The 25,847-nt window shown below is 29.8% G+C and overlaps 1 protein-coding gene across 1 annotated transcript; it reads left to right on the forward strand.

Annotated features, from left to right (window-relative positions):
* Positions 1-1,014: 1,014 nt before the first annotated feature.
* On the forward strand, positions 1,015-10,387 carry LOC111677085 (integrator complex subunit 6). The gene is made up of 2 exons (XM_023438141.2): positions 1,015-1,322; positions 6,311-10,387. Exon 2 carries the CDS (start codon positions 6,579-6,581, stop codon positions 10,020-10,022), a length of 3,444 nt encoding a protein of 1,147 aa, XP_023293909.2. The 5' UTR covers positions 1,015-1,322; positions 6,311-6,578; the 3' UTR covers positions 10,023-10,387.
* Positions 10,388-25,847: the final 15,460 nt, after the last annotated feature.

Here is a 25,847-nt window from a genome sequence, read left to right on the forward strand (position 1 = left end):
AGAAAAACTTGTATATCTTCAAATTCCACATGAAGAACTTTGACATTATTATGAACATTTAGAGAATAATGGTCAGATTTGCAATGGGATCTTGGTACCTTCTATATGAATTATATACAAAATTTCGTTTATCTGAGAAACTGTAAGTTTTTTTAAAATTTTTCATCGATTACATTAAAATCTTAATAAACATTAGAAAAACTTAGCGCATTGTAACAAATTATACATCTGGAAAACTATTACAGTAAGAATCTTCAAAATTATTAAGTGTATTTTTTATTTATTTTGCTTTTAGGGCTGCGAAGCACACTAGGTATAGCTAGTGTATTTTATATAATTTTCAAAAATGTTTACTATTATACTTTTCTTTTGACGCAATGACAATTTTCTATTGGCTTATTATTTCGCATAGCCCCCATACAACCGTACTCCCTGAATAGTGATTTTGAGCCCTTTTCTATGTTAAATGTTCTATCTATCATAATCGCATAATTTAGTTTTATAGATTGCCGATTTTTGTAATGACAAGTCTCGTTTAAAACTAGCCCTCATACAAACTCCCCTTCTGAAAATGACTTGATGGTCAAAATTCCACGATAAACAATGCCCTATTATTTAAAAAATAATCCATCTTTTTAACATTCTGAATGGTGTAACGTGTAATAGGTCGGCTATGACCGATGTATTCATACTTGTTTTTAAATAAGTTTGTTTATTATTGTACAAAATCATATTGAATATGGCTAATCTAGCGTTTTGATAAAAATTTTTGTGTTATATTATTTCTTTATAAATAAATTATTAATATTATTAGGACTTGAGAGCCGATAATTGTTTTTTTTTGTATAGATTCGAACAAATAAAATGCCAAGTACTAAATTTTATATTCGTAATTTTCCCTTGTTATACATCCACTTATGAAACATAGCTCGCTGAACATTTTAATGACATTTGAGTAAACGAATAGAAAGAATAAAACGAAACAAAGAAAAATTCTCGCTTCTATTACTTTTGAATTGCACAAATTTGACAGTTCGTTTCTTACTTTTGGATGGAGAGGTTGTTTAAATAAGCATATAAGAAGGAAAATAACACAGCAACGCAAATACAACAGAGGAAAAAAGTAAAAGAAAAATATTTTAAAAATAACAAAAGAGAAGTGTGTGTAATCAGCGCAACAACAACAAAATCAACAGCAGCAGCAGAAGAGATACATGAGGAAAAAATATATAACACAGTGGAACAATAACAAAATTTATGAAAAGAAGAGAGTAAGAGCGTTTTTGTGCTCGCCGCGCTCCGTTTAGTGATAAAAAATTGTTGTAAGCAAAAAAGAAAATACAAAATCTATTTTTTACCTTCTAGTGTCAAAAAAAAAAATTAAAATAAAATCGAGTGATTGAGTGAGTTAATGTGAGTGTAGTTAAAGTAGATGACGAGGATTGTGGATGTGATGGATGTTGTTGGTCGGTCGGTTGATTGGTCGAGTGCTTAGTAAACTAGCTGGTTGATTTTAAGTTTAGTAACTAAACTTTAGTTTAAGTAAATGGTATCAAGAAGAAGTTTAAGCGAAATAGACGTAGGTTAATATTTGTTGTAATAAAAAAAATACTCAAGAGAAGTGTGGAAGTTTAAAAACTTAAATGAAAGCAGCAACAACAATATTGCATTTTTTTTATTAGGAGAGCAACTAACAGCAACAAAAGCACACACTGACAAACCCAACCAACCAACTAAAAAGCAAAGAAAATACAGACTTGTGAGCAAGAATTTAAAATTGTATCGTTTTGTTTTTGTTGTTTGTTGCTGTTTCTCATTTTTAACTGAAACGTCTCGACAACAAAGTAATGTGTGTTTGTGTGTTTGATTATTAATTTTAACCAGAGACCATACAAAAAAAATTAACTCATGAGATTAAGTTTTTTGTTGTTTTTGTTTTATTGTTGCGATGCGGTGTGCGTTTTTAATTTGTATTCTCGAGTGCAGTTTTTATTGTTATTGTAACGCATACGGTAAATTATTGCGTACTTTAGGATGCAAATATGGGAAAAAGTGATGATTACAAAAATGAACTCCAGTAGCAGGTTGACATTTTTGTCTATGTGCTTTTTTGGGTTAAAGCATTACCAAAAGTTCGCAATGCTTTTAATAAATTAATATTTTTTATTTACATAAATATTTAAAACCTTGAATGCCTATTAACAGTTTTAATTAAGAAACAATTCAACTCCTTGTTTATAAAAATAACTTTGTTGACAAATTTCTATAATATTCCGTAAAGGCGCGGAAAACTTAATTGACACTCTAACTAATTATAGCATCACTGTAAAAATTTTGACTGCAATCTTTCCACTTTCTTAAATTTAATCATTCATTTAATAAAAATATCCACTCAACCTTCTATACCCACCCACCTGCTTGCTACATATTGCGATTTTGTTGTCATTTCTACATTTTCTTTTGTTTTGTTTACATACCTATTTAATTTTGATAATTTCTATTCGAATTAACGGTAATTCAGTTCACACATGTCAAATTGTTCTCTCGCTCTTTACTTCTTGAGTGTCATTATTAAGTTGTCGATTTGATTTGCTTTTATTTTTCACTTTCTAATTGAGAAATTGCTAAGTGATTGAAAAAAAATATTAAAAAATTAGTTTTATCGTCTTAATTTTTTTCGGCATTGTTATTTAAGTTTTTCTATTTTACTCCACTCTAAATTGTGTGCATTTCTCACTCATACACGTATTATATGAAATTTGTTTAACCTTGTCAGGGTTGCCAAAATACAGATTAAATTAATGGACTTTATTAAGGAATTTAAAATTTTCGAAAATTTATTTTAATTTTACAAAACTTTTCGCAAAATCTTTTTTGTATCTATTAAGAACTTTGTGTTAAACTTATTTTGTGTTATTCTAAAATGTTTTGTGTATATACGATATAATTTTGTAGAGCGAAATCACAAAGCATTTCTTATATTTTACAAAAGTTTTTATATATACAAGGTACAGATTATCAGAGTATTTACCCGATTTTATTAAATTAGTGTATGTAAATATGTCAAAAAGAATCTTTGAGTTCTATAAACCCCTTTAGTGAAATTAATCATATAGAACAAGTAAGATTTTATAGACGGACATGGCGAACCATGTTAAAATTGTAGATTTTTTTTAATAGTAAGTATTGAGGTTCTTTTTAACCTCAATTATAATGTTTACATTAAAGTAAATTGCTTAGAATCTCAAGAAAATTAATTTTTAGTAAAAGAGTAAAAAAAAGAGTAAAAAAAAATTGAGAAACAATAACCTTACAAGAAGAACTAGAAAGAAAAAGATATTTTTAATATCCCCTATTTCGTTATGAAATTTATTCACTAGCCATTTTAGCATTAGATTCTGTATCCTAGGACATTCAGCAATAGTCCAGTATATTGCTGTCTCACTTACAATGGACATAATTGAGCAGTGCCCCGTTAGAATCCCTAAGACAATCCTTAGACTGCGTCTAACGAATACTATAAAGAATTTTGTTAGCCTATCCAGGACTGGTCTATGATCAATATTGAATATCAACCTATAATAGTGACAAATGGGTGGTTTAACCATTCTTTCTTTATCACCTATATCAAGGTTCGAACCTTGATTAACCTCTTTAACAGGCACAGTCTAAAGGCGCAGTTGTATCAGCGATATAGACACCGGCACCCGTTCCGGTCTTCATCTTGTACCCTTTAGTAAAATCTGCAAATATCAAACAGTCTCTCGGATACAAGCTTATCATCCTTAGTTGAAAATTCTATCAAAGAAGTCGAATTGTAATATCATAATCTGTAATTCCGCAAGGGGATTTACTGTGGCTAAGTACACCTACGTCGAACAGAATTTATGATCTTCGTGCGAAGGTTTGACTAACGAAGACTCATATATACTTAGCAGATTCCTAGCCGCCACGCTCACTACAAAATGCCAAGGATCAGTTACATTGTTTTGCCTTTATAATTTAATTTTTTTTAATTCTTTGAATTGAATTTTTGAGAAAAAATTTGCATTGATATTAAAAATCTGTTTACAATTTTGATCTAACCTAAAACTAAGTCAATTGTATTAAAATTTTCCACTCAATTCATTAAATTAATTATAAAAAGACATTGGCAACTCATCAACCATAAATGCACTCTTTTTAAAACACATATTTTCTTTTATACTCTGAGTACTTGCCGTTAATTTTTATTTGATTTTTCTACATACCTTTCATAATGGTAAGAGCATAATTCTCTCAATTACATATTCCCACAATATATTTTGTGCTTGTCAAAAAATTATATAGCCACGAATAAGAAAAAAAAAATAAATAAAATAAAAAGAGTTGGATAAACACACATTTGTGTCATTTGCCAACTGATAGTGAAAAGCTTCCCTCGAGCTGTTATAGTGTAGGGTGTAAAAGGGGGCTATTAAAGAAATAAAAAAAAGAAAATGCATTAATGTTGTCTATCGTTAGTTATATTAAAATCTGGATATTTAGTCCAAATCTACAACAACTAAACTGATTTTGCATTGATTAAGAGTATTTTTGGATTTCAAAGTATTTAGGCCATTTCAATAAGTTTCTTAATAATTATTTAACTGCTAATACAAAGTTTGTTTTTTATAATTAACTTTATTAAAATCTTTGTCTAGTTGAAAGTTAAATAAGGTAAAAAAATATTTAAAATGTGTTCTTTTATTTTTCTTGAGTTCATTTATCTTTTCAATATCTTTTACACTCTGTAAACTTACAACAAAAACTTCATATCACAGTCAGCTGTTATTTCCAGTTGTTGTCTCTTTAATATTTTTTATTATTGCTGTAGTTGTTGTATTTTTTGTTGTACTCATAATCTGTATTTCTATTATTTGTATGTAAAGATCTAACAAGTGTATGCTAAACACATGTTGTAGTTAACATTTTGTTTTTTTATCATTATTTAAATAGTATTTTTTACCGATTTCTGCGTTTATGTATATATAATTATCTTTTCAACTTATTAGTTCAGATTTTCAATTGAAAATACATAAATTGCTTTTTCGACAATGAATTTTTGGAACTTTTTTCAACATATAAACCGTTGATAAATAGTTCAAATATTATATAGACAAGGTATTAGTCTATAGACTTGTCCATAGTCATGTTTACAATGTAGTCTATAAGCCAGTCTAGTCTATAGTGTAGTCTATAGTCTAGTCTATAGTGTAGTCTATAGTCTAGTCTATAGTGTAGTCTATAGTGTATTCTATAGTGTAGTTTATAGTCTAGTCTTTAGCCTAGTCTGTAGTCCAGTCTATAGTCTAGTCTATAGTCTAGTCTATAGTCTAGTCTATAGTCTAGTCTATAGTCTAGTCTATAGTCTAGTCTATAGTCTAGTCTATAGTCTAGTCTATAGTCTAGTCTATAGTCTAGTCTATAGTCTAGTCTATAGTCTAGTCTATAGTCTAGTCTATAGTCTAGTCTATAGTCTAGTCTATAGTCTAGTCTATGGTCTAGTCTATAGTCTAGTCAATAGTCTAGTCAATAGTCTAGTCTATAGACTAGTCAATAATCTAGTCAATAGACTAGTCCATGGTCTTGTCTTTAGTCTAGTCTATAGACCAGTCTATAGTCTAGTCCATAGTCTAGTCTATAATCTTATGTATAATCTAATCTATATTCAGTCTATAGTCTAGTGTATAGTCTAGTGTATAGTCTAGTCTATACTCTAGTCTATAGTCTATTTCATCAGCCTATTTGATAGTTTAGTCCATAGTCCAGTCTAAGTATAGTTTATAATCAAGTCAATTGTAATCTTTATAATATAAGTTAGTAGGTACTATTTTAAAATTTTAATTTTCCATACCTGATATGAGCTTTCATTAAGTTTAGAACTCAAAAGTCTCAAATGTATAGTAGTTGATCAATGACTGCGTTGCCGGCCCTATATTTTTCTCTACCCATGAGATCCATGTATCTCTAAAGCTTTATAGTTTTCACTTCTTTTTATATTTTTGTAGTTTTGCTTTACAGATTTTTCAAAATATGAAGTTGTAAACAAAATTTCGAAAGATGGTTTTCTATAAAATTAATCCTCATAATAATGAAATTAAAATAATAGTTTAAATTTGTGGATATTTATTTTAAAATATTCATGTTTTATTCTTAATTTTAATTTAAACTATACTTACCAAATTTACTGAACTTAAAATGAACATAAAATCTATTTACTATTAAATTTCGAAATACTTAACCACTAATAAAAAATTTATACATGTATTTTTCTCTTCAATATTTACAGATTTATTTTGAATTTAATTAGACTAAAAGGAATGTATTTTAAACAAGATGACTACAAATAGAATAAGCGTTTTTAACGCTTATTTTTATTAGCAAGTGAAGAAAAGTAAAGGATAATATTACAGTAAAACTAATAATTGAAAACAATAATACCGTTCGTTATAAATTTAAAATTCACGCAATCAATTGAAAAAAACAAACAAACGTTTTAATAAAGTGTTTATATTGATAACTTCAAACACTACAGCAAGAGTTATATTAGCAATAAAATGACTATTATACTCTTTTTGGTCGACACTTCGTCGTCCATGTGCCAAAAAGCTTATGTGAATGGTGTGCAGAAGTCGTACTTGGACATTGCCAAAGGAGCTGTCGAAACATTCCTGAAGTACAGACAACGTACACAAGATTGTCTGGGTGATCGTTATATGCTGCTGACGTTCGAAGAGCCGCCAGCTAATGTTAAGGCAGGTTGGAAGGAAAATCATGCCACCTTCATGAATGAGCTGAAAAATCTACAATCGACCGGTCTAACCTCTATGGGGGAATCGCTGAAAAATGCTTTTGATTTGTTAAATTTAAATCGTATGCAATCTGGTATTGATACATATGGACAAGGCAGATGTCCTTTCTACTTAGAACCATCAGTAATAATTGTTATAACGGATGGAGGACGCTACTCTTATCGTAATGGTGTGCACCAGGATATAATATTACCATTGAATACCCAAATACCGGGTACAAAATTCACCAAAGAACCTTTTCGTTGGGATCAACGTTTATTTTCTTTGGTATTGCGTATGTCGGGCAACAAAATAGATGAGCGTGTGGAAGGTAAAGTACCACATGACGATTCGCCCATTGAAAGAATGTGTGAGGTAACTGGAGGAAGATCATATCGAGTGCGTTCGCATCATGTATTGAATCAATGCATAGAAAGTTTGGTGCAAAAAGTGCAACCCGGTGTGGTTTTACAATTTGAACCGCTTATACCAAAAGATCCCAACAACATGCCCAATGAGGCATTACAGGATTTGATTTTCCAACCTCTTAAAAAAATGATTTATGTACAAAAACATATTAGTCAGAAAACCTTCCCGATAGGCTATTGGCCTCTGCCAGAACCTTACTGGCCAGACCCTAAGGCTGTTACATTACCATCGAGAGATGCTCATCCAAAACTGAAAATAGTTACTCCTGCAGTAGAGGAGCCACAAATGGTACACAATTTCCCAGTAGATAAGTATGAAATCGAAGCCAGCCCTTTAACTTTGCAGATTTTGCAAAAACGAGAAATGAAAAAATGCTGGCAGGTGATTATTTCGAATGGCATGCATGGCTTTGAATTGCCTTTTGGTTATTTGAAGCCTTCCTCAACGACTTCGCAAGTACATCTATATGTTTTGGCCTACAATTATCCAGCACTGCTGCCTCTCTTACATGATCTTATACACAAATACAATATGAGTCCACCAAACGACTTAATGTATAAATTTAATGCTTACGTCAGATCAATACCTCCGTATTATTGTCCTTTTCTGCGTAAGGCTTTACTTAATATTTCCGTACCCTATACTTTGTTGCAATTTCTGTTGCCAGAGAATGTGGATAACTATTTGTCACCGAACATTGCCAACCAATTGAAGCACATCAAGAATACAGCCAAGCAAGATCAAGAAAATCTTTGTATGAAGGTGTACAAGCAACTGAAACAACCGAAACCTCCGTATCGGCAGGTGGAAACGGCGAAATTAAATCCTGGCGTTCCGCTGCGCAGAGATTTAGTGCGTCATCCCTTACATCGTGATACCTTTGCTAAGTTGCACTCTGAAATAGAGCCATTGGAAAACTACACCATTGTAGTGCCGCAGCTAACCAGACAGTCATCGGCCAAGTCTTATCGCAATCCATTCGATATACCACGTCGAGATATTATTGAAGAAATAGGACGCATGCGTGAAGCATTTATGAGACCACAACCGATCAGCCTTGTGGCTAAAGATTCGGGTCATTGTTTGCCTATTGCAGAGATGGGTAACTACCAGGAGTATTTGAAGAATAAAGACAATCCCTTGAGAGAAATTGAACCCACTAATGTGAGACAACACATGTTTGGTAATCCTTATAAAAAGGATAAGCATATGGTGATGGTAGATGAAGCCGATCTGGGAGAAGTGGCGCCAATGAAGGGTGGTAATGGAGCAGGTGGTCCGGGCAGCCCGATGGGACCATCGGGTGTTGTCAAGAAACTGGATTCATCTAGGCCGCGCAAACGTAAGGCTGGTCCTATACGCAATGACTATGTTTTCCGACGAACCTCAACCGATTCCCGACCCCGCACACCTACATCTCCCTCCAGCTTATCCTCAGCAACATCTTCAGTATCATCCCTCTCCGACATGGAAACAGACGATTCTGCGTCCGAAACATCATCTATATCGTCGGGAATTTCAGAGGATGGAGATCCAGAACGCTTGGTAGTAGCATTTCCTGATTTTGCCGACGAGGAACCACCAGATCAGGAATTTGCCTTTAATGGCTACGTTAGAGATTTCATAAATGGAGTCGGCGTAGAAAATAGCTGTGATAGTTCAAATAATGATATTTTAACGCCACCCAGTAGTTCGAATCCATTGGGTTTGCACGTCGGACCTCTGCATAATGGACAAATAACACCACCTATGAGTCCTCATCCCCACATGATGCAACAGCATTCTCCTGCCTCATCGCCGCATCCGTATCTAGCTAATTACAATATGCCGCATGAACCAACCACGCTGCCACCGCCTCTTATGGGATCACCGCACATTGGACTTGGTACTACGCAGCACCAACCGCAGCAAACATTAAATGGTGGTAGTATGATGTATAATTCACCCATGCTCCAAACAACTACAAATGGCATGGTGAATCCCCTTATCAGTAACCCGGTAATGGTGTCTCAACAACAATCAACAGCAACATCCAATGCATATCATGTACAAGTCGCTCAACAACAACAGCAACAGTTGCCCCAGCATACACATCAAATTCCAGCTAATATACAGCAACATACAGCATCAACACAACTGCAGCAGCCTCAGCAGCACATACAGCATAACGATATTAATGATGCTCAGGAAATATCACGAATATTACAACAATGTCACAATGGCAATATCATGCAAACATCGTCTACAACGTCGTCCTCGTCATTATCTTCCTCCTCAACGACAGCTAGTGATTCAACTCTAGACAGTGCAAAGTTAGATCCCGAACAAGCTTTAATGCCACCACCTTCCTCGCTTCTTTCGTCCTCAATGAATAATAACAACAGCAATAGTTTCGATTCGCTGAAAAGAGAAACGCTTGCTACAGCATCAGCAGTTGCCGGAACCTCACCATTTGTAACAGCATTTTCAAATCATCTCAATCACAATAGTATACTACAACCGCCACTTCTTCCCCTTCAACTAACCGAAGAACAAAAAGAATTGGCCCGCAAACACAATCAAGACCTACGTGCTCAAGTTTTTCGTGATATACGCAAACCGGGTCGCAACTACTCCCAACTGCTGGAACATTTGAATTTGATTAAAGGTGATTTAGATATGAAATCCAATTTCATACAAATGTGTATAACCGAATCGCTAAGATTTCGTCGCAAACAAATGGTCAACAGTATACAGGAATGGTGGGATAAAAAACAGCAACAGTTGCAAGCAACCAGTTAACAATTACTAATGTAAAATAAAGAAGTATTCTTAAAACTAAAACAATACATAGGCTACATAACATACATACTTACTTGCATATACAAACATACAATATAGAATAGCTCATTTGGAAGCAATTGATTGAGTTGAGCAATCGAATGATGTTGAAAAGACGGAAAGAGGAGGAGTGGCGAAGAATCTAAATAATGACATTTTGTGAAATTTTCGGTTTTACTTACTATTAGTATGTTCATTTTTTAATTAATTGAATGTGTATTATTTTTGTTCAATTGTTTTTGTAGATATGACAATAAGAGTTTAACTTTTTGTCGATATTCTTATTTTACAAAATACCGAATACAGACTTAATAATTTTTAACTAATGCATTAACGAAAGTTTCTTTTAAAATATGTTTATTTTTTAGTTTTGTTTTTTTTTTTACTTTTCACTTATTTTAGTTTGAATTGAAAAACAGAGTATGAATTAATATATATGTATATGAATAGTAATGGTTTTATTTTAATAATGCGTAAAAAATTTCAAATTTAAAGAAATACATTTTCGAGAAACGTAGGCTGTTAATTTGGGAGAAAAGTGCGACAACTTTGGTAGCGTTTTGTCACAAAAATTTAATTAACAATTTTATATATAATTTCACTCAGATTCAGGTCACATTGTTGACATATTTCTTAGCAGCATTTTGGAAACTTTGCTGTTGATTTTTCATGTCCGGTCAGCGATTTTCTATGTTATGAACTATTGATTTTTAATTAATAATTTTTAAAATTGAAAAAATTATTAATAAGAATATTGTAAGGATAAAATCCCTATTGATTAACAAAAGAGATTTCGTATTACTTTTTGTTTATGGCAGTGGAAGAGTGTGAACATTTACCTAACGAGAGGAACCGGTCCTTAGTCTAATGTTTATCATGTTTGGGTTCTATGCAAACTTTTGAGTCTAATTGAATCTTTCAAGTTGCTTACGGTGTTTGGTACAAACTTAAGTTAGGGAATATTTTGGCCGAAACCCGTCATCTCCCATGATTAGCGGTTTTAAGTAGCAAAAATTTTAAATTGTTAAAAATCACTAAGGGCGGGTTTCTTACAACTTAATTAGATTAAACTCGGAACAAATTAAGGCAGACTTTAACCGATGATTATGTTTTTCAGTTATCAGTTAAATCAGTTAACTTTGTTAGTATTGCCAACTTTTCAGTCAAAAACATAAACAGTGAACAGCTGTGTTTTGCAAATATCACTTTTGTAAAATATAAAATTTTAGAAAAAAAGAAATAAATATTTAAAACAATAATATTGATAAAGAAATCAGAAAATTACTATTTATTTAAAATATTAAGTTTTCCTTTTTTTCAGATTCATTATTTTATTGTTTTTGTTGATTGTGTTTTCTCACTTATAATCAGGGAAACCATAATATGCAAATGCATGTTTTTTGTGGTGCGTCGTATGGACTCGTGGATAAGATATTTATACGTTTCACACCAATTTAAAAATTTTGGCATCGATTTGTTATAGCATATTTTTGCATATTTTACCCATAAGAGCATAATTTTGCATGATTTGACTTTTTTAGCATATTTAAGGCATATTTTCGAGTTTTTAGAGCATATTTTACTCTTTTAGTGCATATTTTGATGTTTTCGCTTTTTTCGTTTTTGTACATTTTCAAAACTTTATTTAAAAAAAATAAAATTTAATTTTTTATTTTTAATTTTTCAGCCTATTTTACAAATTTGAAAAAAAAATTCGTTTGTAGAACTTAAAAACTGCAAAAAATACATTTCTCTCACGAAAACCAATGTTATAGTTTTTTGTTCAATAAAGCATTACATTTTAAATCAGACATAAAACCTATTACTTTTGATTTCATGAGACCAATCCATTTTTATAGTTTAAAAAACTAATTATTGGAATTTATGACAACACCGATTAAAATGTCAGTTTAGAAGCTATGAATACAATTGGTAGAAATGTGTCAAACTTTGTCGTTTGAAATATGTTTTTTGGGGTCCAAATGGTTTCATGTTATTTATTGGTTATCTGAACGTAAAACGGAATTCTATTAAACTAGTTCTTCAAACTATGAGATGAATCAATTATAAAAAATCGTACAGGATGAAATATGACACTAAACATTTATTATTTCATTACAATTTCTGTCTTTTTGAGCTTTTCAATGTTAAAAAATAATAAAAAATTTTATTTTTAGAGCATATTTTTTAAATTTTAAGAGCATATTTTGAGTTTTTTACGGCATATTTAAAGCGCTTAAAACACTTTTTTTAGAGCATGTTTTCGGTTTCCCTGGTAATGAGTTATGTGCGTTAAAGTGATTTTCGGGAGGGGACCTTTTATGAGAACTATGACCAATTGTAGACCGATCGAAAAATTTTTATGATGACATTTTTCTATAGCAATAGTTTTTGTAAAAAGTACAAATAAATATGTGAAAAATCACATTTTTTTTTGAGGTTGTCTCAAATTTTTACACATAACTCTTATTGGACCTGAATGGACCTGATGATATTAAATGGAATTTAAAGTAAAATAGCTTTTTAAGTTTTTCGTTTAATGATCTTTACTCCTTTTTAAAGAACTTTAAAGTTTTAAGGAAATTACAATTTATTAAAATATTTTTATTGAATACTTTTGACCATATGGCGAGTTTTTTTACTTTTAATAACGAAAAAGTATAAATTACATCCTTTGAAATTTTTATCCTTTTATATCCTTTGGAATTTCCTATATATATTTCTTAAAAAAATATATGTTAAATCCTTATGTATTCTTTACAGCATACAGGGTATTTAAACGATTAATCGTCGATCGGTTAATCAATTTTTTACGATTAATCGCTCGAATAAATGAAAATTGCCAAATTTCAAATAACGAATAAACCGAATAATTTATGTCAATTAACCTATTAAGAAAAACTTATTATTAAACAATATATATCTTATACAAAATATATATCTTATACAAAATTTAATACTTTCTGTATTATTTTTTTAATTACTTTTTTATAATAAACAATCTTTATTGGATCATTTTTATAACAATATTTCAGAAACATTGTAATAAGTTGTTCTGATTTATCTACTTCTCAGAATGGGTTCATGCAGAATCATTTCAGATTTCTGAAAAGAAATCTTGAAAATAATGATATCACCTTTATATCTTCATAAAGTATTGAGGAACAGTTTTTATAGTATTTCTAATAAGTTCTTCAGCAATACATAGTTATACACTAGTTCATTGGAACGTATGAATTCTGGAACTGTTGATAAATCTCAAAAACATAAATTTAATAAACCTAATTTCTTTATATAGAAGATGATTTCACATGGAAATAAATAATTTCTATTATTTGAGAAAAAATTAACATAATTGAATTTAAAGTAGTAAAAAATATAATTTTGTTTGTTATTGGAAGAAAAATATTGTAGAAAAGAAATAACTATTAAAACAACATACACTTGCCTCTTATTCGATTAACCGAATAATTTTGGATTATCCGACTATTAACCGGCCAACTTAAAACGCCAAATAATTATTTGTCGAATAAATCGAATAAGTCAAAAACCCGAATATTTGAATACTCTAATGCTTACCCAGCAAAAACTCGTTAGTGAGTTGTACTTTCATATCCACTCACTTTTCAATGATTTCTACTTACCGTCTATATTACTTTGAAGTACTTCAGTAATGACTTTCTTTAATATAATATAGAAGTACCTACTTTGTTTGCATGTTTTATTTAATTGCGTGTTAATAGTTGTGTTTTACATAAAAAACAACATTAAATTTGGTCAAAATACCATTAGCAATAAAAAAGCTAAGCAGTGGTGCAGTGAGTAGAACATATAAATTACAGCGGTTTGTCTCTTGTTCGCATTTTCACTGACTCTTTTTTCTATATTGGGGAGGGTTTTATATGTAAAATCAGTGATTAAAATTACTAATATATTAGTAACCAAAATGCATATTTTTTTCTATGCATACGTATGTAATATTAAAATATAAATATATTTTATGAATATAATATATTTAATTGCTCCCATTCGAAATATTTCTAGTATTTCGTATATTTTTCCATACAAGCTATTGCATATTACAGCTTACAGACAAATATAAAATGTTTTCACATACAATATATTACGCATCAACTCGCTAACATATATTAATATCCACATATACTTATTTCATATGCCTTGCCTATAATATTAAAATATTTTCCTACACAAATTATTCGAAGTCAACAATATTGAAGCCATGCAAGCAGTAATATACGAACATGAAATGTACGCAAGCAGAGTATATATGTGCCGACAAAAACACGAAACAAAACGATAGTCGCGACTATCAGGTTACAATATTTTTACTATCAAACTTAAATATTATTTACTATAGGAAATGACTTATGGTCTAAAATTTAACATATCATGTTGAACTTGAAAATTTATAAATTTTATTTAGAAAATAATTGAAAACGTTTATATGTATGTATATTATGGGAGAATTGTATGCATGAAATAACCAAATTTTAATTAGAAAATTTTTGAATTGAGTTATTCATGATGTTTTTTTAAAATGTTGTTTTTGTAATTTTACATTGTGAAAGGTTAAAACAACAAAAATGTGTGAGTGTATTACATACATATACATGTATGTTTTTCATATGCATGTACATACAGTGAATCAATTAAGTAATTTGCCTATATAAAATTTTATAAATTTTAAGAAAAAACTTTATCTGAACAATTATTTACAGCAAAATAAAACTATTTGTTTGATGTATTTTTTAAAGAATATTTTATATCTTTAATGTAAATCTTATAAAATGTAAAATCTTATTTTTAGAGCATATTTTTTAAATTTTAAGAGCATATTTTGAGTTTTTTACGGCATATTTAAAGCGCTTAAAACACTTTTTTTAGAGCATGTTTTCGGTTTCCCTGCTTATAATTTACGTTTAATTGGCCAACAATACTCAGTAAAACTAAAATAATAAGGGCGAGTTTTTCTGATAAAGATAATCTTCATTCTTTGGTTAAGCCTGGTTTAGTATATGTTTCGTGTTTTTCAGTGTTCAGTAAAGTTACATATTATCTTAGTTTACTGAGTAATTGGCCAATTTAAGTTATAAGTAAGAAAACACAATTAACAAAAAAAAAAAAAAATAATAAAACAATGATTTTGGAAGAACAAATACTTAATATTTTAAGTCTGATTTTTCCAAAATTTTCCATTTTACAAAAGTATTGTTTGCAAAAAACAGCTGTTCATTGTTTATGTTTTTGAGTGAAAACTTGGCAATACTAACAAAGTTAACTGATCTTAAATCTAAAACTGAAAAACACAATTATCTGTTAAAGGCCGCCTAAATTTGTTTCGAGTTTAATGTAACAGCAAGTTAAGCCTAGTTTAACTGAAAAGCACAAATTATATATAAAACCAGATTTAACCAAAGAATGAAGATTATCTTTATCAGAATAATCTGCCCTTAGGGCGGGTTTCTTACAACTTTGTTAAACTACACTTAAAGTTTACAACATAGTTAAACTACACTTAACTTGCTATTAGATTAAACTCAGAACAAATTTAGACGTAATTTAACCGATGATTGTGTTTTTCAGTTATGAATTAAAGTTCAGTTAATTTTGTTAGTATTGCCAGCTATTCACTCAAAAGCATAAACAATGAACAGCATTTTTTGTAAATAATACTTTTGTAAAGTATAAACAATTTTGGAAAAATGTTAAATAGACAATTTATCAATATTATTTTCCATTTTACAAAAGTATTATTTGCAAAAACAGCTGTTTATTGTTTATGTTTTTGAGTGAAAAGTTGACAATACTAACTGAGCTTAAATCTAAAACTGAAAATCATCGGTTAAAGTCCACCTAAATTTTTTTCTTAGCTTAATCTAACATCAAGTTAAGCCTAGTTTAACTAAGGAGTAAGAAACTCGCCCTTAAAGTTATTAATTTAATCGTTTAGTTAAATGTTTCAAAATTTTCAATTGCATTTCCAAGGCCAGAAAAAGTTTAAGACACAAAATGGAAAAGCTCTCGATTTTCTAGTTTTGGATCTTAAGATTATAAGCCCCATTTACTCAAAAATGATCACAAATGTTCTGAATTATTAAAAAAAAAACTAAAACACAGCTTAAATTTTGATTATATTTGGATTTAATAAAAACAAAATTAGCAAATGATACCAAAAGTCGAAAAGTAATTACTTGACCCATTAAAACTTCTGTGAAAGTGCGAAATTCTGCATAAGTTTACACAAAACTGCCTACGGTTTAAAAATCATATAATAAACAATAACTTGTTTATTGACAAACATTTTGTAACAGTTTACAAACAAAATTATATATTTTTGTTAATTATAAACGCATAATTTTTGTTTTTATTTTTTATACAATAAAATAATATATAACAAAAACAACTTAAATATAAATAACCCAATAAACTAATAATAATAACCAAGTCATTCTTAAATTTAAAAAAGTACATACTTATACAATTAGAAATTTTAATTTTTATATATACTTATCTTCCTACTTCTCCTCCTCTCCTAAAAATTTTAACTTTAAAGCATTAATAGAGTTTGTACAAAATAAATTTTTGTAAAATTATGTAAAAAAAGAATTTGCTTAAAAAAATTAGAAAATGTATTAGTTTTTGTTGAGTATTTTAAAACATATATAATTTAATGATTTCAAGTCTATTTTAGTTACTAATATTTTCTTTTTAACACCCACCCTGCCTCATCGTTTTACCTTTTTAGTTTTAATTTAATTTTTAAATATTTAAATAAAATAAAATTTACTTAAAGTAAAATTGATAAAAAAATCCAAAATTATAACATAATAAACAGCATATTTTTTTTAATTCTAGTTTAGAAATTTAGGTTATCATACAATATAAGAAACATTTAAAGAAAATATTTGCTAATTTAGTAAAACTATTTAAAGTAAACGAAAGAAAAAAATCTATTTGTTACAAAATAATGAAAAAAATCTGTTTTTATTTAAAAAGAATGTATAAATTACTTCTGTTACAGAGAGTAGTTTAATAATTAAAATGTATATGTTTCCCTGATCCTACTAATGTATGTAATGAATTCCGAAAAATTTAATTTCAGCCGGATGATGAAAATGAAGTTTATTGATAGACATATGGTAAATATATAACTAATGTTAAATATGTTTTTCTAATTTCTATCTAAATTATTATACATATTAAATGCTTTCAGCACATCTGGTCTACCATTGGCCTAACTCACAATTAACTTAGGAAATTGTCAAAAATTTTGAATTTCTAGGTACCGGATTAGGCTATCACGCTTGTCATGAAAATGTAATATTAAAATTTTGATTTTGTTTCTAATGGTTTAAGTTTTTAAATATTAATCCAAAATTTCTTAAATCATCCACGATTAATACATACATGAAGTGCGAGAAAAAAGCCAAATATATTTAGAATCTAAATTTTAGATTAATACTTTACACTGTTCTTTTGCACCTGAGATTATAATTGTGAATTTCTTTTAAACTTTCAGTATAAAATTATTTATATTACTATATGTTGATAAAGCATATTTCCGATATTCAATATATCAAACTATTTTATTTTTCTTTTTATTAGAACACTTATTTACTTTCCTATTTTAAAATATCTTTTACATTTTTTGTTTAGCACCTAAAATTATGCAATAGTTTTTTGTTACTGTTTTAATTTGTTTATTTGGGAATATAAGAAGACATCAATCAACCAATTCCCAGCAGTTCGACAAAGAGTCAATGCATACGAAAAGGACAGTAATTTCCACTAATAGTTAACCACCTGGATGATAGTAATTCGTATGTTTTAGGTCATTCTTCACAAATGTACCCTTTGTAATCGTCACTTTAGTGTCCCCTTTCTAAGCGGGAGCGGAGACAGTCGCCTCTTCACTGTCCTTAAGTAACCTAGAGATTATGCTCTTAAAAGTTGTTTGTTTTTGTTGTACTTCCGAAAGTTGTTATTTTACCCATATTTTGGAGAAATGATTATCACTTTATACCAATATGCCACCATCTGGTTGACTCAAATTTATATCTTTCGGGTCAATCGTCACATTATTGTCCCATAGTATTCTAGAGAGTAGACACTTGAAATTGTTTAAATTTAAGTTCCATTTATATCTTACCACCTGGCTGACTCCAATTCGTATGTTTTTGGTCTTTCGTCACAAATAAACTTTTTGTAATCGAGAATGAAGACAGTCGTCACTTTTGTGTCCCCTTTGTAAGCGAGAGCGGAGGCAATCGTCTCTTTACTGTCTCTTTGTAGGGAGTAGAGTGACGATTGACTTCCTCGTAGGACAAGCCCATGTTAAAATGGTTGGTCACCTGGGTAGTCAGGTGGCTAGGGTCCACCACAAGTGGTAGGTTAAGTAGTCAGTTCGGGACTGTCCCGTCGAACTACTGGGTTCATATCCATACTAGTATAATCACACTTAATTAATACAAAAGTGTCGTATAATAATATTATCTCTAAGATAAGACACTAAACTCATCCCATTTGATCCTAGAAATTTCACAAATTGAAAGATATTTAGGATATCAGACGGCACTAACAGCCGTTATGTTATAGGACACGTCATCAATATATACTGGATACATTGGAATGCACAATCATCGGCCGTGCCTGATCGCACACCAGTTACATAATATGTCGAAAACTTTAAAACGCTAATCCCAGAAAGAATATCTTGGTCAAACGGAACATTAAAACGAATATCCGTATGAATCCCTTTGAGGAACTTTTGACTGGGATTCTATATTGAAGACCCAGAAACAGATATATGTATATCACCGTTTACCTAACACAAGCTTCTAGGCAAAAGTTCAAACAATAACGGAATGCGTAAATGCCTTAAATGAATACTCTTCCAGAGGTCCTGTTTAGTGCATCTTACCGCATACTCCATAGTTAGCACCGAAAACGGAATTTCATATATTTGCGAGGATACAAATATATAAAATTTAGTTTTCATGACTTTACATTATATGGCTACCAGGCCAATCGGGAGTAGTCGGCAACGAATGGGAAGGGAAGTCGAGGAGTTAAGCCATTCGACGCAACGAAAGGCTTTCTTGTAATAATGAAATGGTATTAAGAACCACAAAGATCTTATGGGGTGACCCTGATAAGAGCAAGACGAGAAATTTCAAAATGAGTATGATGGTACGTGTTCTGAGTCGACACAAATCTTTACGGACACAGTTATACAAAATTGTCAAACTCTGGAGTAATGTTTTGCCACTGTCAAGCATTCCGAAAAATATACTTGGATCTAATATTTTTCGGAAGTAACATTCCTCACGAACATTGTTTGTACCATTTATTACCACTGCTGCTTTAGGTCTTGTGAAATTTCAATTCTATTGGCAGTTATCGTGTTTGAAATCATCGGCACAGTTTATTCCTTCGCCTAACTCAAAGTTTGTACAATTTTATATTATCCCTGTCTAAAAACCGATTCCCTCCCAAACTTTGTCTCCAAATCAATATTAAAATTCTCAATTTACACAAAAATCATAATATCTGACGATTCCATTTACTAAAAGCTTGTTCACATTCTTGGTGAATTTACACTCCAGTTGTATTCTAATTCTACATTTAGCCAAAAAGTTGGAGTTAGCCGAAAAAGAACATAGCTGATCGATGCATGCTTTATAGGGAGTAGAGTGACGATTGACTTCCTCGTAGGACAAGCCCATGTTAAAATGGTTGGTCACCTGGGTAGTCAGGTGACTAGGGTCCACCACAAGTGGTAGGTTAAGTAGTAATTGGGCTATAGTCAACTAAAGATCAATCAGTATAAAAATTTGTACATAAATTAGGATTATGTCGAATTTTATCGCGATACAAATTGTTAAACACAAACCTCAAAGTATGTTTTCCAAAATTAAGAGGCATTGAATCCGGTATCAGGATTTCTTCATCACCTCAGATATCGTGTCCTAAACATTTTTTTGGCTACATTAACAATGTAATCACATCAACAAATACCATTATTTGTATATTTTGTTATATCATTTGAAAGGTTCTATCTGTTGGATTTTAAATAAAAACTTAGCTCTGTTATAAATTTTTTTATTATAGATGTTTAAATCTAAAGGACTAGGACTATTACAAAGCTTCTGCAAGTATATGAAAAAATAATCCATTTAACATTATTTATGTCACATTCTTCACATCAGTAGATACATTCTGGAGTTCAAAATCGATCGAAACCTCAATAGAATTTTAAAAAATAATAATATAAATTTCTTTAAAACTTTTCCTATGTATACACGTTTGTTGGTTCTTACAAAGTTGACAGTAAAATGTGCAGAAAATGCCTAATAATACTGTCAACTTACAAATTTTGTCTTGCAATATTTTCGGTAATGTTTTTTCCGACAAAGTTCGAACGATTATCAAATATTTTCTGAACATTTTACTAACAACGCAAACCTTATGTGAAATTCTTTCAATCCCCTAAATAAGTGTATTTGGGCCTTGGTATGATATCATTATTGATGCAACTATAATACAGTTGTAAGTAGGGATGCTATACGGGAATTTCCGATTCCCAAAAATCCCGGGATTTTTGGAGGATGAATTTACGATTACATAAAATGTATTTTTGCTAAATTTCACTGAGGCAATAGTCTTTTTAAGCGAATTGTGGACATTAAAGTCATTTTTGAAGGGGGCATTTGCTAGGGAAATAATATTGCAGATACAGTGGCAAAAGTTTTAACTACGATGGCTATACTTAATATAGACCAGTTTTGTAGTGTTTACGGTCAATAAAAACCATATATCCGATATTTAGCTCAAGACGGTTGGTCACATGAATACACTTGCTCAATTGCTATGGATCCTCATAAAACATACTACCTAAATTGTAAGTTTCAACAAGTTGTAAATTTGGAAACCATGCAAGACGCATGGGTCTTCATAAGTAGGTTTTTATTCTACTATTCAGTACCTGCGATAGAAATTTTATGAATTTTATGAATTTATATACCCTGTATCTAAAAAGCTCTATATTTATTAATTTTAGTACTTTGAATTAATTTGTTTTCCAAAATTTCGCAAATAGGAAAGCTTTCTGCATTAGTAAACACATACTAAGGCCGGGTTTCTTACTCTTCAGTTAAACTAGGCTTAACTTGCAGTTAGATAAAACTCGGAACAAATTTAGGCGGACTTTAACCGATGATTGTGTTTTTCAGTTTTAGATTTAAACTTAGTTAACTTTGTTAGTATTGGCAACTTTTCACTCAAAAACATAAACAATGAACAGTTGTTTTTTGCAAACAATACTTTTATAAATTGAAAATTTTTGGAAAATGTTAAATAAACATTTAAAACAATAATAAATAATCTTAGTTTAACTGAGTGTAATTGGCCAATTAAACTCAAGTTATAAGTTAGAAAACACAATTTACAAAAACAATAAAACAATGATTTCGGAAGAACAAAAACTTAATATTTTAAGTAAATTACAATTTTCAGATTTGTTTTGTTTATTATTGTTTTAAATGTTTATTTTATATTTTTCCAAAATTTTCCATTTTACAAAAGTAATGTTTGCAAAAAACAGCTGTTCATTGTTTATGTTTTTGAGTGAAAACTTGGCAATACTAACAAAGTTAACTGAGCTTAAATCTAAAACTGAAAGACACAATCATCGGTTAAAGTCTGCCTAAATTTGTTCGGAGTTTAATCTAACAGCAAGTTAAGCCTAGTTTAACTGAGGAGTAAGAAACCCGCTCTAAGTGTAGTCATATTTTAATATGAAATAGTAAATGTTCTTTTTTTTAAATCAGTCCCGATTGGCATTCCCAGTTGTAAGAGAGGAAGTACTTAGTACTGATTAAAAACCCTGGATAAGCACGATTTATACAAATCATAATACAAATATTAAGCGAATTTGCTTTTAGAGAACTCTATGGGCGTGTCAATTGGTAACTTTTGTAATAATCGTATTATGTATCTTGTTTTCAATTTAATTACTAATTATAAGGTTAATGCCACTAAATATTTGAAATTTCTTAATTATAATGCTACCGCTGATTGTGCTCATTCTTTTCTCTTAATAATAATTTGCTTTAGTCTCGTATAAATATGTACTACGTAATGATTTATTTGTGTGCAATCTTACTAAATACTTTTTTTCATTTTGTTTCCATGTGTAGAATATTCTTTTTACTTTCGCAATTTGCGAAAGTTGGACAAACATGTTATTGTATCTCTTTGTTGGATTTCGGTTTGTAACAACTGGAAATTAAAAGTGATAACATCGAAAAAGTAAATTTAAGGAAAATCCCTTTTTTAGAACCACTCAGTGTAGGTATGTGAATAATATAATATGGAGATAAGTTATATTTATAATTCTAGTGTTTTGATATGACTTTATTTGATCAGATTTTTTAAATCTGTCTATTCTTTCATTTTCTTAAAGATAAGTATTTAACAATATTTTCAATGTAATCTTTAATAGGTTTAATTTTAACTAACATATATTTTTATATGGGAGTGTATTATTAGTTCGACCTAGCCAACTTATTCAAAGAAAAATACTCACTTTTTCTATTAATTTCATAATGTAGAACAAATATTATTGAAGTGAGTAATACTCATAAAAAATACAAATAAAGGCAAATTAAAAAAAAGAAAACTACGTCATTTATGGCATGTGGGATGCCAATTAATGAAACCAGGGTAACCAAAAACCATTCTGGCAATAATTCATTAGAACAAAATATATGTTTAAAAACATATGTACATCGATTAATTTAAAAAATTGACCATTTTTTAAATAAATTTCTTAAATAAAGGTTTTATTTGATTATCACACTTCTAAGAAGTAATTTTCGGTTACCCTGCTAATAAATAGCTTTAACATAATAAAAATAAATTTAGTTAGTTAATATTTGCCATAAATTATGTCTCTTAACAACAAAATCTTCAACAAAAAATTCTTCTTCAATTTTGATTGATTTGCTTGCAGTTGGATGTTTTTAAGCAATTTTTTTAATCTCTTAAAAACGAACAATAAGAATTTTCTGGGGAAAACAGTATTTGCTTGAATATGTATTTGGAAAATATATTTAAAGCAATGACAACAAATTTCATTATTTTTTTATTATTATTATTGCAATAATTATATAGAAAATAGTCAAGGTCATAGAATAATGGGTTTATTTGTCTATAGACTAGATTAGATTATGCAGCATATAACGAGATTCATAGAATGTTGAATTTGAGTAGGAGAGGAGTCTGTAAGTGAAGAGCGAAAGAAAAACTTGTTATATGTATGTATTAATTATTTTTTTTTTTTTGTTAATTAGATGTTAATCTGTATAAATTTTGTAAATTTATTAAATTGTTTTTAAATTGAGTAAGAAAACAGGGAAAATTTCACGCTTTATATTATTCATATTCAGTTCTAATTTGGTTCAAGTTCAGTTTTACGTCAGTTCTAGTTCAGTTTTAGTTCAGTTCTAGTTCAGTTCTAGTTCAGTTCTAGTTCAGTTTTAGTTCAGTTCTAGTTCAGTTCTAGTTCAGTTCTAGTTCAGTTCTAGTTCAGTTCTAGTTCAGTTCTAGTTCAGTTCTAGTTCAGTTCTAGTTCAGTTCTAGTTCAGTTCTAGTTCAGTTCTAGTTCAGTTCTAGTTCAGTTCTAGTTCAGTTCTAGTTCAGTTCTAGTTCAGTTCTAGTTCAGTTCTAATTCAGTTCTAGTTCAGTTCTAGTTCAGTTCTAGTTCAGTTCTAGTTCAGTTCTAGTTCAGTTCTAGTTCAGTTCTAGTTCAGCTCTAGTTCAGCTCTAGTTCAGCTCTAGTTCAGTAATTCTAGTTCAATTGTAGTTCTGTTTTAGTTGAGTTCTAGTTCAGTTCTAATTTAGTTCTAGTTTAGTTTTAGTTTAGTTTTGACTCAGTTCTAGTTTAATTCTAGTTAATTTCAGTTTTAAATCAGTTCTAGTTATTTATAAAAAATATTATTCCAAAAATGTCCATTTTTTTATAAAAAAAAATCAATTTTTAAATCAATTTATCATAATTAATGAATTTATGAGTGCTCTTTCTGAATTTGTTTTAAATGTTAAGAAATGCAAATACCGTGTAAGGGAAAACGATATTTAAATCGATAAACTTATTTCGGTATCAGTATCAATACTGATATTCAATTTAAAACGGTAGTTTCAGTATAAATAACGATATTGGTTGCCAAACTTGGTTAATATTAAAGTTATTTTACTGGGGAAGACTTTGTAGGTTTGTGCTGATGTTATAGCACGCAATAATGTTGGTCCTGTACCCTCCTTAAATTACTTTCATAATTTTCTTCCATTCTTTCAGCCTACTGAAAATTGTTAAAATTGGTCCATTATTTCACCTAGTCCTAATACAACTCAACTTCCCGATTAGGGCTTTTAAGCTCATGCTCATAGCTTATAATGATCGGACATTATTGAACACTTACCACTATACGAAGTCCCCTTTAGAAAGTTAATTAAATGTCTACTACTTTTTTAAAACGATCAATGTTGCAATTCTGGGCGCATATTTCCCTCCACAACCCATATAAAGGTTTGTTTTAAAATTAGCCACGTTCAACTATATTGTCATACTTAGTTTACCATACACCACTATAAAGGGGAGAGTATTATGCGTTTGTGCTGATGTTTGTAACACCCACAAATATTGGTCTTACCTTAAAGTATACCAATCGGCTCAGAACCACTTTCTGAGACGATTTAGCATTGTCTTTCTTTCTGTCTGTCCGTCCGTCTGTGTGTACATGTAAACCTTGTGCGCACGCTACAGGTCACAATTTTTAAGATAATTAAATACTTTTTTTGGTCCAAGGACGAACGCTACTGAAAATGGTTGAAATCGGTCCATTATTTTCGGCCTCAATTGACCCTAGTCCCTATCCTCTTCAGAAAATGCCTTGATGGTCAAAATTCACTTATAATTACAAATTAAATGCTTTATTTTTTAAAAATAATCCACATTTTTAACATAATGGATGGTGTAGGGTATAATATGGTCGGTAATGTCCGACTATACATTCATAATTGTTTTACATAGATTTAATATACATTAATACAAAGCTCCTTTAAGAACTTTGTGGTTACTTAGTGGGATTCCAAATATCTCACGCCTACTACCCAACCGTGGTGCAAATTTCATCTTAATCGGAAAACTTTAATTTTAAAATTTGGCCACTTGGGACAAAATTGCCCCAATATAAACATTCAAAATTTTCATTTTCCAGGACAATAATTGCATTTATATAAACTTGCAAAATTAACGCTTTTACGGCACTATAATAACTATTTTTATTGTTTTGCTGACTTCTATGATCTATAACATCCAAATGTCTGTAGGGTTTTATTTTCTTATTACACAAGTTTCAATTTCAACGTTTCTAAATGTATTTCAGAAATTTCCAATTCAATTTCATATATTATAATTATATTTCACAAATTTTCTGAAAATTAAGAAATAATATTATGAATAATTATTTTATTAATGTTTGAATCAGACAAGAAAATAAAGGAAAGTGCATTATTCATATTTCTAACAAAATAAAATATGTATATTAAAAAACTATACATATTTGTTTATAAAACCATCAATGAAATACTATTCTAATTATAAAATATAATATTCAATATATATCTAACGTATGTAGGTGGCGTATTTGTTTTGTTTACAAACAAATCTTTTTTTTTCGTCTTATTGTGTGAAAAGAACGACAA

Source organism: Lucilia cuprina, chromosome 3 (genome assembly GCF_022045245.1).
Source record: "Lucilia cuprina isolate Lc7/37 chromosome 3, ASM2204524v1, whole genome shotgun sequence".
NCBI lineage: Eukaryota > Metazoa > Arthropoda > Insecta > Diptera > Calliphoridae > Lucilia > Lucilia cuprina.